General features: G+C 42.7%; 1 protein-coding gene across 2 annotated transcripts in view; it reads right to left on the minus strand.

Annotated features, from left to right (window-relative positions):
- Positions 1 to 1,198: 1,198 nt before the first annotated feature.
- GLRA1 (glycine receptor alpha 1) overlaps positions 1,199 to 15,012 on the minus strand; it is a 92,813-nt gene continuing 78,999 nt past the window's right edge. Inside the window, exons 8-9 of one of the 2 annotated variants that reach the window (XM_079968290.1) lie at positions 9,348 to 9,494; positions 1,199 to 2,456 (exon numbers count right to left, since the gene is read on the minus strand). In XM_079968290.1, the coding sequence (XP_079824416.1) occupies positions 2,166 to 2,456; positions 9,348 to 9,494 (438 nt within the window). In that variant the 3' untranslated portion in view covers positions 1,199 to 2,165. Of the gene's footprint in view, positions 2,481 to 9,347; positions 9,495 to 15,012 lie in introns of both variants that reach the window. The other variant, XM_079968289.1, reaches the window with a different exon arrangement.

Below are 15,012 nucleotides of genomic sequence, written 5' to 3' on the forward strand. Positions count from 1 at the left end.
AATAATATATGCTTATGGGAAGGAGCTTTCTGGGTAAAGGCTGTAATTTCTTGGTAATTTCAGCTATGCTTTAATAAAGCTATGCTTGTGCGCTACTCAGGTTTCCTTGGTCTCTTCCTTACACATCCCGTGTGTGGCAGACCTGACCCTGTGTGTAAGATGCCTCTAGGAGCAGCTCTATGTGTTAGGTTAGCTGTGGGGAAAACCAGCCTTGCGCTGGAGTTTCCTGCATGTGTCTGCACATGTAAGCACATCAGTGAACCCTCACTGGATCCAAGTTGCACATATGTGTCAATGATGGCCATGCTTTATGCGTTTGCTACAGGGGACATCAATGCAAGAAAGAGACTGGTGTTGTCTACTACAGCAATTGAAAGGTGGAGAACTCCCCTGGTTTGAGCTATTCTTCTTTGCCAATACAGGGCCAACACTGAATGCGAATTGATTGTCCCGCTGAACCTGCTCACTAAATCTTTTTTTCATGTTAACTTTCTAAAGTGCAAGAAAAGGGGAAATTAATCCAAAAGCAGCAAGCTTGTGTCTGGAAGATCCGTACTGAAGGACACTGTATCTCTATCCTTCCTCTTCTCTTTCACCCATCCTCACCCCAAACACTGACTAAACATTCAGCTGCCTCAAAGGGCTCCTCACTGCCAGTTTTAACCTCCCCTGTGGAGCTGGTCACCCCCCCCCCCCAGTCCATGTAAATGTGCATGGCCTTTTCTTCTTCTCTGCAACGTAGCAGTGATGGAAGCCATACGGGGGGTTGGGAGAAGAAATGCACAAATGGAAATCTCGTTCGTGTCTTGCTAGCCATGAAAGCTAAATGCAGCACCAAAGAGTTACAAAAATATAGTTGGGCTAGCAATCCCACTGGAAAATTACTAATGCTATGAAATGTCAAAAAATAATGGTCATCTTTTCTGTATAGATATATATCATTCTTTCCCATAGCCCACCCCAGGTTTACCAATTAAAATTAATTTTCTGTTACTTCTATTTACACACACACACACCACACACACACCTTCTTTCCTGTAGTGCAGAATACCTTCCTTATGTGGGTTCATTTTAAAGCCTTAGCTTTTCACAGTAACAATTTGCTTTTGTTATTTAAAGAAACATGGTGAGTGTCTTAAGATTAATGGGTTTTGGTTTTTTTAAAAAACCCACATTGCATCATGACTCCATGATCTCGCTGAAGGTATGAGTTGTGACTGAGTGTCTTTGTCCCCAAAACACAACTCCTACCTCTTGCAATTTAAGAATTGGAGGCGCAACCAGCTTCTCACTGAAATCTATGGACATATCTCCAAAAGGATGTTCAAGGATGTAAGCTACAATTTTAGATTTAATGCCAGGAATTTGCACCACTCTCTGAAAGGATATAGGACTGTTATCTAGCTATCGATATATATCTATATAATATAGGTTCTTTTTTCTTGGATCATAAAATGATTGCTTTCTAATATGCAACTTTGGCACTCCTCAATCTCTCCCAGTGGACCCTGACTCTTCCTTTCTTTTCTTTTTTTTAAAAAATCCCCTGGCCCAATTCATTCCATCTTCAAACCATACACGAACAACATGGGGCAGTATACAGTATATGACTTTTTTCTCTTTTGCTTGTCTTTTTTTGTTTTTTTGCTTTTTTTTGCGTGCTTGCTTAGAAACTGGTATGGCCTTACAGAGCAAGAGTCTGGTTTAAGCGTAATTGCAATCCTCTTTGCACATGGAATCATGAATCATTCCATCGGCTTTAGAATCTAAGCTGTTAATAGGCTAAAAAAGGATTTATTTTTGCATTATAATTAAGCATGAATATATATTTAATATATTACACTGCTTGGACTGCCGCCATAGCAATCCTAAACTTCCCAGTGCTGTAAAACAACTTGCCCCTCCCATAATCTTACCCCACTCAAGTTTTCGAAAGCTTTCTTCCCACTGCCCACCCCCCGTAATATTCCTCAGTTCATATATTTTGTTTTAAAAGTCACCCACTTTGTTTTTGTTTTTTAAAATAGATATTGCCACATTCTTAAATTCATGCATCACTGCATTGCTATTGCACGTAGTGTGTATAGAGTAACCATCTGTCTTGCCTTTAACCACCATCCATCCTCATCTTCTTGGAATTCCACCTAAGAACCTTGCACCCCAGCTCATGGCTTGTGGACATCTTCCCTTCGGACGATCTTGTAGATGATCCAGTAGAAAATGTTGAAGATGAGGAAAGCCATGGGGAAGCCGATCCGCGAGATCTTATCTATCTTCTTGGCACGCTGGACGAAGAGCTTGCGCATCTCGGCGTCAGACTTTGAAGGGGGCGGTGCTGGGTTGGCCGTGTTGTTGTTGTTGGCTCCCTTGACCGAGATGCCGTCCTTGGCCTGAAGGCAGGCGGGCCCCATCCCGTAGGCCGAAAAGTTGAACCTGCCTTCTCCGGTGTCGTCCTCCTGAAATATATTAAACATAGGGCTCTACTTACAAATAAGATATAGACAGTGCACCCTTGCTATAAGGCTCTCCTACCACAGCTCCAAAGTCCCTGGGGACAGGTCCCTCTTGTGAGGCCTTGCTCAAGTTGGGCAACCCCCTCTTGGAGAGACCAGCCTTATAGATGGGTGCAGTACAATGCACAGATGCAAAGCAGGGGATCCATTGGAAAGTGGGTTGACCTGCCTTTCCTTCGGGAACCATTCCTTGTCCTCAACAAGATATCCCCTGTTTTGCTTCTGCCCCTCCTCCCCATCCATACCTTCTTTATTCTTGGCTTGCCCAGAAGGAGTGGGCTCCATGTAACTCATATAGCAAAAGTGGTTCCATGTGGATTTCTACCGAGTTACATGGACTTTGAGCAGAAAAGGCTCATCCTTTAAAAGATACTTGCGTATAGCATCAGTTTTGATGGCCGATGCTCCTCTCTGTCCCTTTGGGGCTTTCCCTTTCCACTCTGTTTCCTCCCCCAGACTCTTGCAGAGATCCTCAAGGTCATAGAGATCCTCAAGGTCATAGAGGCACAGCTACAGGCTCAAACTAGGCTAACAGTCATCGCAAGGGATTCTGGGACTGGGTTCTGCCGGCTTGTGGGAATGTGAGTGGAGCTCACGGCATCCTCACTAAACTTAAGAACCCAATAAAGAATATTTTATGCTTCTATGAGCTGGAGAAAGGCTACATTCAGACTGACCTGCCTATTTTCGAAAGAGTTAGTTTTTTTATAATAATAATAATAGTAATAATAATAATGATAATAATAATAATAAGAAGAAGACATCACCTACAGGATGTAAACTGCCCTATGCTCCTCAGACGAATTTAATACCATATTGGCCTGAATATAATCCTCACTCCCCCCCCCAAAAAAAAAACTCTGACCGTTAAAAGTTAAAGTGCGGCTTAAATTTGTGACCTTACAAAAATTGGTGTTTATCATATTGCTGCTGAAACAGATATCTGGTAAAATGGAACGGGTGTGAGTGCCTGCGGAATTTTAAGGGAGTGGCTTATATTTGGGCCAATACGGTAAATTAAATAAATAAGAATTCTTGTCAGGGCCAGGAAAAGAAGCCAAATAACTGATGGCCTTTAATTCAGAATATGAAGCAGCTGTGATGATGCTCTGAACACAAAGGTCATTTAGCAATTCCACGAGCTCCTGGCCTAGATATTAGCATATAGAAGCCTCTGTTTTTCAAGCTTTCTTAAATATCAGTACACACAGAGTAGGACATCCAGTTTAAGACTCTGCATCCATTATCATGGGTGAAGCAGGACCTTTCCAAGTTATATGCTGGGAAGCAGTTGGAGGAAAAGGCATGGTGAAATTTGCCATCAGTTAACCTATGGACTTTAATTTAGACCAAGTTCCCTATGCATGGCTTTTCCTTTTCCTTTCTTTGCAGAGTATCTTTTAAGAGCGGCCTTGCATGGTATGGATGAATTGTACCGCCACAAGTTCACAGCAAGGAAGTATGAATGGAGTTGAGAGTGCTTTGGTAAATCTGAGCAAATAATACTGAATGAAGTTTTGCTTCGTCTGGAGTTCGCTGGAGTAATATGACTTACCTATGGAACCGTTTAGTCTCAGGAACAGGTTGGATCTGTAAGCGCATCATCCCTGTTTCCCTTTCCTCCCCCCTCCCTCCCTGGGGATAGCACTGGCTCTCTACAGTCAACACCAAAAGCATGAGGTCTCTTCCTTAGCTACCTGCTCTCTGTTCACAATGTCTCCTTTTACACCTTGAACTGGCACCATGCAAGAGGCTGGTTTTGATGTTTCCAGTGCACTTTCTCAGCTATGAAATGTTCTAAAGGTGGTATTCAAAGAGTTATCCTGTTGAGTTTTTTTTTATACTTTTTCCAGACTCCCTTCACTCCCATGCGCAGAAATAACACAAAGTGCTTTGGAAAGTGTGGGTTTCAAAAGCAAAGGGAACTGCGGTGCAAGTTGATAAAAAAAAAAGTCCAACACCATATGGATGTGCAGCACTAGGCGAGGGAAGAAAATCTCTGAAATGTCCCTGTCTTTTCACCTTTGCTATCTGGAGGTTTTGCTCCCTCCTGGGCTCATTTCCTGTTTTCATTTTTAAAAAACCATTAACAGCTTCATATCATTGACAATTTTATTACTGGCTTGCCTTAGAATCACAGACTTGGAAGGTACTACAAAGGTCATTTAGTCCAACCCTCTTTTTGCCCAACGTTGGGCTTGAACCCATGACCCTGAGATTAAGAGTCTCATGCTCTACCCACTGAGCTATCCCAGCTCATTGTATCTTTGCATTTGGCTTGCAGGTTTGTGGCACTTTTTATTGTTTTAGTAGGTTTGTGGGGATTTCCTTTCCCCACAAATGAATCATTCTTGTGCTTTGTGGCCTCCTTGATCCTCTTGTTTAACCATGCTGGCATTCAACATCCAGATGGTCCAAAGAATGTATCCTGATGAAAAAATATTCCCAGGGTCTAAGAAAGCCTCCCTTTCTTCCCCTCTCATCCTTCTTCCTGGGGAAAGATAGAAAAGGGGAGGTGATCTTACGCTGGTTTAATGGACGAAAGGAGAGAGATAGGAAAGATCACAGCATCAGTCTGCCAAGAACAGCTGCTCTCAGTGCTAGCCAGTGTTCTACACTGCGTGTAGGTACTGCCTGCTTTCAAGTACTTTAATAGATCTGTATGCTACTCCCCCCCTGGGGAATTTCCATGCATGCATAATATTTGTCCTCAATTAGAACCAAGATAAAAGGAAGTCAGGAGTTCATAGAACTATTATTTCTACAGTTTTGGCACTAAACTATAAAAAGAGATTCCAATTTATTTAATAGGCAGATTTAGATTGTGGTGACACAGGCAAATGTGGGTTATCAAGTTATTAAATGGAATTTGCTATTTTAATTTACGTGATAGATGAAGCGTTGAAAATTACCACCCAGTTAAAAGAGAAGGGGCGAGTTAAGGATTGGGATGGGAGGCAGTCTTTTAACCTCAAGATGACTTGGGGGCTTTTCAAAGGTGTTTTTTTTTTAAAATGTGCTGTCTGCCTATCTTTCTATTTTAAAAATAATAATAAAAAAGAATAAAATCTTGCTCTGGCCAGCAGGTGGCAGCAATGCAAAGCAAGAAACTTATCTGTATCCCAAGAGTCACATTCTGCATTTTAGCCATATCACAAAGATAGACTTCTGAAACTCACGGGGGTAGAAGCTCAGCTCTAAGGACTTAGAAAAGTCTACGTGGAAATGGTGGGTATATTTACATTTGGGAAGGTAAAATTGAAGCCCATTGTAATATTAAACTCCCACGCACCTAGTCATCCCACTAGCCAGTTTTGATATTTTTCAAAGAAAAAGCAGCCAGGAGATCTGGTACAACTGCTTCCTCTCTCGCCCCCCTGCCTGCCCGCCATGTCCAGTGTTCTGGCACAAGATTCAGGAGACTAAGTGTACAGACTGATATTAAATCTACACCTTATTCAGAAAGAAGAAAGAGAGAAAGAAAAAGGAAGAGAGAGAGGGAGGGAGGAAGAAAAGAAAAGAAAAGAAAAGAAAAGAAAAGAAAAGAAAAGAAAAGAAAAGAAAAGAAAAGAAAAGAAAAGAGGCAAGCCTCAAGATGGTAATGAAAGGTAACAAAACTTTAATGAAATAATAACTCAAATTAATTGTCCCTGTGCATTTTGATTGAAATATTCCTTGAGGAAGAAGAATGGTTGAATTATATTTGAGAGATGTTGCCTTACCAGAAAAATAACATTGTTCAACTTTCCGTTTCATTACAAGTTCCCTTTATTTCTCAGTATCATTTTCAGGCTAGCCTCTTTCTTTTCTTTCTCTTTTGTAGTTCCAGCCAACCTTTCTCCCTCTGCAGAAAGGCGACAGGCCGCCAGAAAAAAGAAGAAGCAAAGTACCTTCACAGAATTTTTGTGGCCAAATAGTAGATTGCCACTCTTTTCCAGCTGCTCAGTGGGCTACTTATTCCCTCTTCTCCATTTGCTTTCGGCTGTTATGAAGTCAGCCTCACAAACCCACCATGAGTGAGGCAAACAAACAAACAAACAAACAAACAAACAAACAAACAAACAAACAAACAGCAAATGGCTGGAGTGGTAGCAGGAACACGTCAAGAAGCTGCCTTATGCTGAGAGTCACACCCTTGGTCCAATGTTGGCATCCATCTGCCTTGAGACGATAGAGTGTGCCTCCAGGAGAAAGAAAAGCAACTAGAGAATCACAGCGCCTGCTGTAGCTGCAGAGACTGGTAACTCATAACTGCTGCCTCCTGTGTTGCTTTTGCTGTGTTAGCAGCACCAAAGTGACCTCTCCAGGGTGCAAACATGGGCAGTGTGTATGGAGGTCCTGGCTGCCCAGACAACAAGAACCCTCTCTCGGCTTCACTGATGTGGACCAAAGGAAAGCAGAGTAATATATTTGGCACCATCCATCAGTCTTAGGGACTATACAGTGGTGCCTCGCAAGACAAAAAGAATCCATTCTGCGAGTCTCTTCGTCTTGCGGTTTTTTCGTCTTGCGAAGCAACCCTATTGGCAGCTTAGCGGATTAGCGCTATTAGCGGCTTAGCGGCTAAGCGGCTATTAGCGGCTTAGAAAAAGGGAGAAAAAAGCAAAAAAAATCGCAAGACTCGCAAGACTCGCAAGACGTTTTCGTCTTGCGAAGCAAGCCCATAGGGAAATTCGTCTTGCGAAGCGCCTCAAAAACGGAAAACCCTTTCGCCTAGCAGGTTTTTCGTCTTGCGAAGCATTCGTCTTGCGGGGCACCACTGTACTCCAGATTTGTGTAGGGTTTACTCCATAGTCTTCTCTTCTTCCAAAGATGTCCCAAAAGACAACGGGCATGGATTTCCCCCTGGGGTTTACTCCAGAAGCCTTTCTCATGAATGAGTATAGACACAAGGCAGCAGAGATTTAGGATCAGAGTTTTCCTTATTCCAGATGGGCTACTTTTCCAGGTTGATAAGCCCATCTGCCCCCCCCTTCTCTCTACAGTGGGTGCAGAAACTGGCTTCTTGATTGTTGAACCCAATCTTGGTTTCCTCCGCTCAATCCGCCAGAGCCCCTAGGTAGCTCACTAGTATCTGCACTGCCTAGGAGCAGTTCTGTGGAATTTCAGGCAGGGAATGTTCCAGGCCCTACTTACAGATGCTGGGGACTGAATCGTCTCTGTGTAAATCAGGTGCTCTGCTACTGAGTTACGACCCTTTCACACAAGCTGTCTCCTGCAAAATACTTTGCAAGTTACCGGAGCCCAAGGGCTAATGACAATATAAAGAGGAAGCTCTGCACACAGCTCTAGCTTCTATGAAGCCCAAAGAGGAGGTCTAAATCCAATCCTTTTTCATTTACCTCCCCTGCAGCCCTCTCTGGTAAAGCCTGAACAAGACTACAAAGCACCTGTTTCAAGCTGGTTGGAAACCTGAACAAGAAGAGTTTGGATTTGATATCCTGCTTTATCACTCCCCTAAGGAGTCTCAAAGTGGCTAACAATCTCCTTTCCCTTCCTCCCCCACAACAAACACTCTGGGGGGTGAGTGGGGCTGAGAAACATCAGAGAAGCATGACTAGCCCAAGGTCACCCAGTAGCTGCATGTGGAAGAGCAGAGACGCAAACCCGGTTCACCAGATTATGAGACTACCGCTCTTAACCACTACACCACACTGGCGTAGAACTAGAGCATGCTAAGGGCTGGGGGATATACTGCAATGTTCTGCTGTAGTCTCCACTTGCTGTTTTTGTCTCATATATGTCTTGCCCCACCAAAACATTTCTTTGGAGTAGGTTCAGAGTTGGGGAGGCACAAGGAGGCCTACCAAGTTCACCTTACTCAGCTTGAGGCCAGTCACTGACAAAGCGCATCCATACAGCTTAGCATCATTACAGATGGCCAGTCAACCTCTGCTTAAAAGCCCTCCTTCCTTGGAGGTTTTGAAGCAGAGGTTGGCTGGTCTTCTGTTCTGGATGCTTCAGTTGAGATCCCTGGACTGCAAGGGGTTGGACTGGATGACCCTTGGGGGTTCCCCCCAACTCTATGATTCTATCATTCAGCAAACCCAACAGGGAGCTTGACGGTGAGAGAGTTTGTTCTACTTACCTTTATATGGGAAACTGGCTACTTCAGCAGTGCAGTTCTGAGACCATTCCTCGCCTCCCAACCCAGCTAAAGAAAGCAGCATGGACCCATGAATGATATTGCAGCACGTGAAGCAATGCGGACAGCATGACCGGGAGAGCTGCAGTTACAGGCACAGGCTCTTTGAATCGGTAGAGTTAACTTTTTTGCAAAACTGGGAGAGCAAGCTGAATGTCAGAGAAGCAGCTACTGCACTGGCCTTCTGTTTTGGTAGTTTCCCATCCATTCTCAAATGCTTCTCCCAAGCCACCTTAATTATGGGCCAGGTTTCACCCTTTACACAGTGGGCAGCTTTATAATTCCAATAACGGTGACCTTTGGCGAGCAGCACAGCATTTGAAGGGAAGGTGTTTGCCTGCAAACCAGGGCCACCCAGATGTCTTTGGGCTACAGCTTCTGCCATCTTTGGCCATGTTGGCTGGAACTGATGGGAGATGGAGTGAAATAGATGACTACATCTGCCCACCATGCACCAGAGAGCATTGATTAGCTGTAGCTCCTGGCCCCTTCCAAACGATACGCAAATCTCCCTTTCAAATATGGCTGTCGGGCTCGTCTTATTGGCTCATCGCCGACGTGCTCCAATCTTGCCTGCCCAAATGAAATGGTCTCCAGTGACCATTCTTGATCAGGCCAGCCTTGCCCCAGGACCCGTCCATTTCAGCTGTGCTCTTCTACACGGCTGTGTCGGCTCGCGTATCGCTTACCTTATGGTGCCGCCTTCTCCTTCTAAACCTGAGCAGTTCCTTGTGCTGCCGGGACACAAAGTTGACAGCGGCGTACTCCAGCAGAGCCGAGAAAACAAACAGCAAGCACACAGCCATCCATATATCAATGGCCTTCACGTAGGACACCTGGGGGAGAAGAGAGGATGAGGTTGGCAACTGGAGCCAGGCGCTCTCCAGCCAGGTAGACCGGCAAGCCTAGCAAAGTCTGCTCCAAGTTAGCCCGCTGGGGTGGTTCAGTTGCATCGCTCTCTGCTTGAGGGAGGGCCAATGCTAGCATAAATGCCCAACCACTTCCAATTTTCCCAATATTTGTTGATTCATTTCCCCCTGTAGCCATTCCCTAGTACAACTAAAGGCCAAGCTACACATTCTGCTAACCACATAGCTTTGCCTTTAAGTGTAGGAAGAGGTGTTGTTTTTTTTTAATCATTAATATTCAGGTTTTTTTTGTGGGGGAGGTGAATCTGGATTGAGTCTCTAGTCGAAGGAATGGGTTGGGGGCTTTAATCTTTCAAGACCTTCCATAATGCAGACCTCTGTTGCTCCTGTTCAGCACACCTGCAATTTGCATTGGACCCCCCCCCGCCGCATTTGCTTTTCTGGAAACTCCTCCCCCTATGCAAATTGCAGGCATGCCCTCCTACAATCTGGATCAGGTCCATAGGGAGGAGTAATGGGTTAAAGCCCTTTACCTGCTTATTAGGATCCTAATTTGTAACAACTCAACCATGCATACAGACTGGCAACTTGTGTAACCATTCACAGATATTGAAATAGCCAAAGATTCTTCCCATGTCTCCTCCTCGTTCCACTACCCTGCCTTTCCTCTACTATCTCCCTTGGTGGGCCTGTTTTGTGTATTGTCAATCCCACAGGGCAGAGATCCATCTTCTTCATGCAGTGCTAGATGGGTGGCTCTATAATGTATTTATTTATTTACCAGAATGGATATAGTGCTTGCTCGATAGAAGACCTCTAAGCAGTTTACGAAAAAATATAAAACATGTTAAACATCATACAGTGGTACCTCGGTTTATGAACTTAATCCGTTCCGGAAGTCCGTTCTTAAACCAAAGCCATTCTTAAACCGAGGTGTGCTTTCCCTAATGAGGCCTCCCACCGCTGGTGCCCTTCCACTGTTCAGATTCCGTTCTTAGACTAAGGTAAAGTTCTCAACCCAGGACACTACTTTCAGTTTTGTAGAGTTTGTAAACTGAATCGTTCATAAACAGGACTGTTCTTAAACCGAGGTACCACTGTATTTGGTTGGTACATAATATAAAGCCTGGTAACACACACACACACACACACACACACACACACACACACACACTCTTAGTATGTCAATGGAAATGGACTTCCCACTCCTGTATTTTGTTTTACAATAACTTGCCCCATGCATTTCAAAGAGATTTTCATCTCATACCCCATTTCACCCAGAATACCTGTTTTAGTTTACTTAAGACAGCTGTATCCTACTGTCTTACACACCATTCTTCAGGCATTTGAGAAATCCTCCAGTATTTACAGTCCATTTATCTCACTGTCTTATAGAACAAGATTCTGCCCTTTTCTTTGGATCAGGTGTGGGGAACCTTTGACCCGCCAGTCGTTGCTGAACCACAACTCCCATTAGCTCTGGCCATTGGCCCTTCTTCCTGAGGCTGATGGGAGTTGTAGTTCAGCAACACCTGTGGAGGCTAATGGTTCCCCACATTCACTTTAGGCACTATCCCTTTTAATGTTGGTGAGACAAATATCTCAGGGTCTAAACACAATCTTTCTACCCAAACAGAATGGATAACTTTTGACCTTTGCTTGCAGTCTCCTAGCACACACACACGTACATGCACAATGGGCAAAGTCCCCTCTTCCCCTTTGACAGAGAGCGAATGAGTTTGAAACATTACTACAGGGTTTAGACAGCACTGAGATAGAAAGGAACATAGGAAGCTGCCTTGTACAGTCACACTTCATGTTACGTTTGCTTCATGTTACGTTTTTTCAGGTTGCGCCCTGTGGCGACACGGAAGTACCAGAAAGGGTTACTTCTGGGTTTCGCCACTCGGGCATGCACAGAAGTGCTAAATCATGCTTTGTGCATCTGCACAAGCACCAAATCGCACTGCGCACCTGTGCACATACAGTGCTTCAGGTTGCAGGCTTTTCATGTGAACAGGCCTCTGGAATGGATCCCATTCGCAACCAGAGGTACCACTGCATTGAGATGGACAATTGGTCCATTTAGCACAGGTTGTTTCAGAGTAGTGACATTCCCAGAACTATGCCAGAGATGCTGGGGTCTGAACTGCAGGCCTGTTGCATACAGAGTAGATGCTTTGCCACTGAAGCATCACAATTTTCCTGCAATACAGAAGCTACTGTATATTTATCAAGTTTCCCCCATGAATAATTCCATTATTCCCCAGAAATTTCCATTTGTAATTTTGTTGCCTATTTTCTCTGCATATGCTGGGTTCTGCTTTTTAAAATATGCAACAACAGAGCAAGTGCTTCCTTTGACTTTTTAACTTGCCTTGTATGGGGCCCAACCATTTGCCCCTCTAAGATCAGTACTCCCCACAATGACTGCATCTCTCCAGAGTTTCAGACAGTGGACATTCCCAGGAGATGCCAAGTATCAAACCTGGGATCTTCTGCATGCAATACTGATGCTCTTCTGCTACTGCTGAGCTACCAGTGTTATGTCCTTCAATTGTTCTTCTCTCATCAATCCTTGCTGAAAGAGAGCGTCTGATTTGTACATGCTATATTGTACATCACGGTGGTCTTACATGGCTCATATGCTGTTGAGCCTATTGAAAAGATTTGATCTTTTATCCAATCTTTAAACCATGGGGTATTCATAGACTGTAATAGCCTATCTGCCCTTCTTTACTGAACTAGGGGTCAAAAGGAAGTGAAGCTATAGGGGATCGTGTTGGTGTTTCCTAAATTTGTCTTGGGAGATGATGGATGGCACTAAATAGATAATAAACAATGAGCCAGACAGTCATTTATGTCTGGGTGGAAGCAGGAATTTAATAGGAGGCTAGAATCTCAAGCCTATAATGATGGTGAAATTTCTCATGAGAGAAGCATAACTTTCCTTGAGAAGATGGTGTGGTTGATGCATCTTCCTTTTTTTAAAAAAAAAACTTCTTTATTGAAATCCATGGATATCATACACGTTCTTAAACACATGTACAAAGAAAAGGTAATAGTGATAATAATAATAATAATCTTAAATAATTTCACCGTTAAATATTAATTTAAACTTATGTGCTCTTTCCTTATATTTTCTAACCAAACAAAAATAAACCAAAATAGAATCAAGTAAACTAAACCATATTAAAATAGGCTTCCCGTCATTTCCCGATGTACATAACATTTACAATATTGAATGTACTTATACTTATTACCTTACTCTTAATATATTTTCTAATACTTTCTTATATCGGACCATTTTTCCTTATTTATTAATATTTGATTTACACAAGGGTCATTCAAATGCTGCCATAGACATTATATTGTTATTATATTTTTGTAAGTATTTCTTAAACATATCCCATTTTTGAGTAAATGAATGTTTTGTATTTCCCCTTAACCTATTTGTCAATCGAGCCATTTCTCTTTGATTTTTTAAAAATGTATTTTGTGTCTATGTAAATGATTGTCTTTATTTCTCTAGGAAACTCAGATGACTGTGTGGGTTTTTTCTTTCGTTCTCCAGATGGTCTCCCTAGCAAGGGAATGGACAAACCCAGTCAACTTCAGTGATCTTATATATATTCCCTTAAAGCAATTGGAATTAAAAGTCCCATGCTGAATGTTACTGTTGGAATTCCGGCTCCATGATTGCAGTCATGCGATTTTTGTCTGTCATATGATGGTGTATGTTTAGACTCCACAGAGTGGGAAGTGACAGAGACAGGAATTTTGTGTTACTATGTTCTGTGAAGTGGGACTATTATCCTTTGTTCTTTCTCTCTGCTGTCTGATGCTAGAGAGAGAGGGAGCCATGTTGCAGTGCTCCATGTGTGTTTACATGTAAATAAAGCAGATTAGCCAAAATGCTGAGTTGCTGAGGTCTGTTACGCAAGCTGTGAAGACTCTGTGGATCCCTAAGTGTGCCGACGTCTGTTGGCATCGGTCGCTGTGATGTTCCGGTTGAAGAAAGCTTTTGAAGCTCCTGAATGAACGACCAGGAGGCAGAGAACATGCCAGTCAGGCATGTGTCTCTACCAGGGTCCTACTTGAGAGTAAGACGAGCTCCTGACAGTTACTTCTCTGATCACTCTTCACTTTACCCTGTAACTCAGTCACTGTAAGGGGATCACTTAATGTCAAGGTGCTTCATCTCAGCTCATTTGATCACTACACATATTTGGGTGAAGTAAAATCCCAACGGACTTTTTTTTTCTTGAAAGAAAAGGAAAAGACACTTCAGAAGGGGATGATTTGGATCAGAGAAGCCAAAGAGGAGGGAGTACCGGTACATAATCCTGCTCTGATAATTTCTCTGCTCTAAATTGCCCCCCCCCTTCCACCAGCTGCTTTCCTCCCCACAGAATTTCACATCTAGGAAGGTAAAGATGCATTTGGAACACTTGTGGGTGTATTGTGCAACGAGAGAAAGCAGCGTGCAGACTGGCAGGGGGAAGAGTTAGGTTAAGCCCATCAGCCTCAATTTCTCCACCCAAAATGATTCTCTCCCCAGATCAGCTTTTCTTTCAAACAGGTTTTATTACATGCATTTGCAAGCAAGGCTTAGCTCAGCCCTAAGAAATGATACTTTCAATAGGATCCCTTAAACGTGAACTGTAGCTATTACCTGGCTGGCTACTGTCAACAAGAGTTAAATTAGTTCTGCTTTAATGTCTTCTTTTTATTATTATGATTACCATTAATTAATTAATCCATACTAATAATTTTTGACAGTTAATTCACAAGCTGCAATTCATAAGGACAGCTTAAGAGGGGAGAAAACAAGACCATGAAATGGTGATAACCAATATATAATGTGTTAATCACTAAATTTAAAGTCATTAAGATATATATATATTCTTCGTAAATCTTCTGGCATAATCTAATTAAAGTGGGTATTCTACAAATGTATATATTTTAAATATACAGCTTTCAAAAAATAATAATTTAATTTTCTTGTTCCTTACCTACTCTGAATCTAATTAAATGCAAAAGTACCACTGCTTAAGTATTCCATGGTCTTTTTAGCTGATTCTCTATCTGAGGATCTTCTCTGTTTTTCCCATTTATTTGCAGTCACAATTCATGCTGCAATTATCATATTATTAACCTGTTCTTGGTAGTTTCCAGGGACAACATCTTCATTATATTATCAAAAACTTACTGGAGAGACAGGTAATACACAAAATACCCTTAAAAAAATAACCTTTGCGACATCATTCGAAAACTGATGGATTTTGCCATTGTTTCACTGCATATGGAAATAATCTGCTCCTGGAGAGATACAATGTCACTACTGATCTGGTTTAATTTAACTGATGTTAAACGCTTTATCTTCCGGTGAAGTAATTACCCATTTGGAAGCTTACTAAAGAAAGTGAAAGGGATCCACCAATTATATATGCTAGGGGTTTGGGGTGGGGAATATGGGAAACAG

Source organism: Podarcis cretensis (genome assembly GCF_951804945.1).
Source record: "Podarcis cretensis genome assembly, chromosome: 2".
Classification (NCBI taxonomy): domain Eukaryota; kingdom Metazoa; phylum Chordata; class Lepidosauria; order Squamata; family Lacertidae; genus Podarcis; species Podarcis cretensis.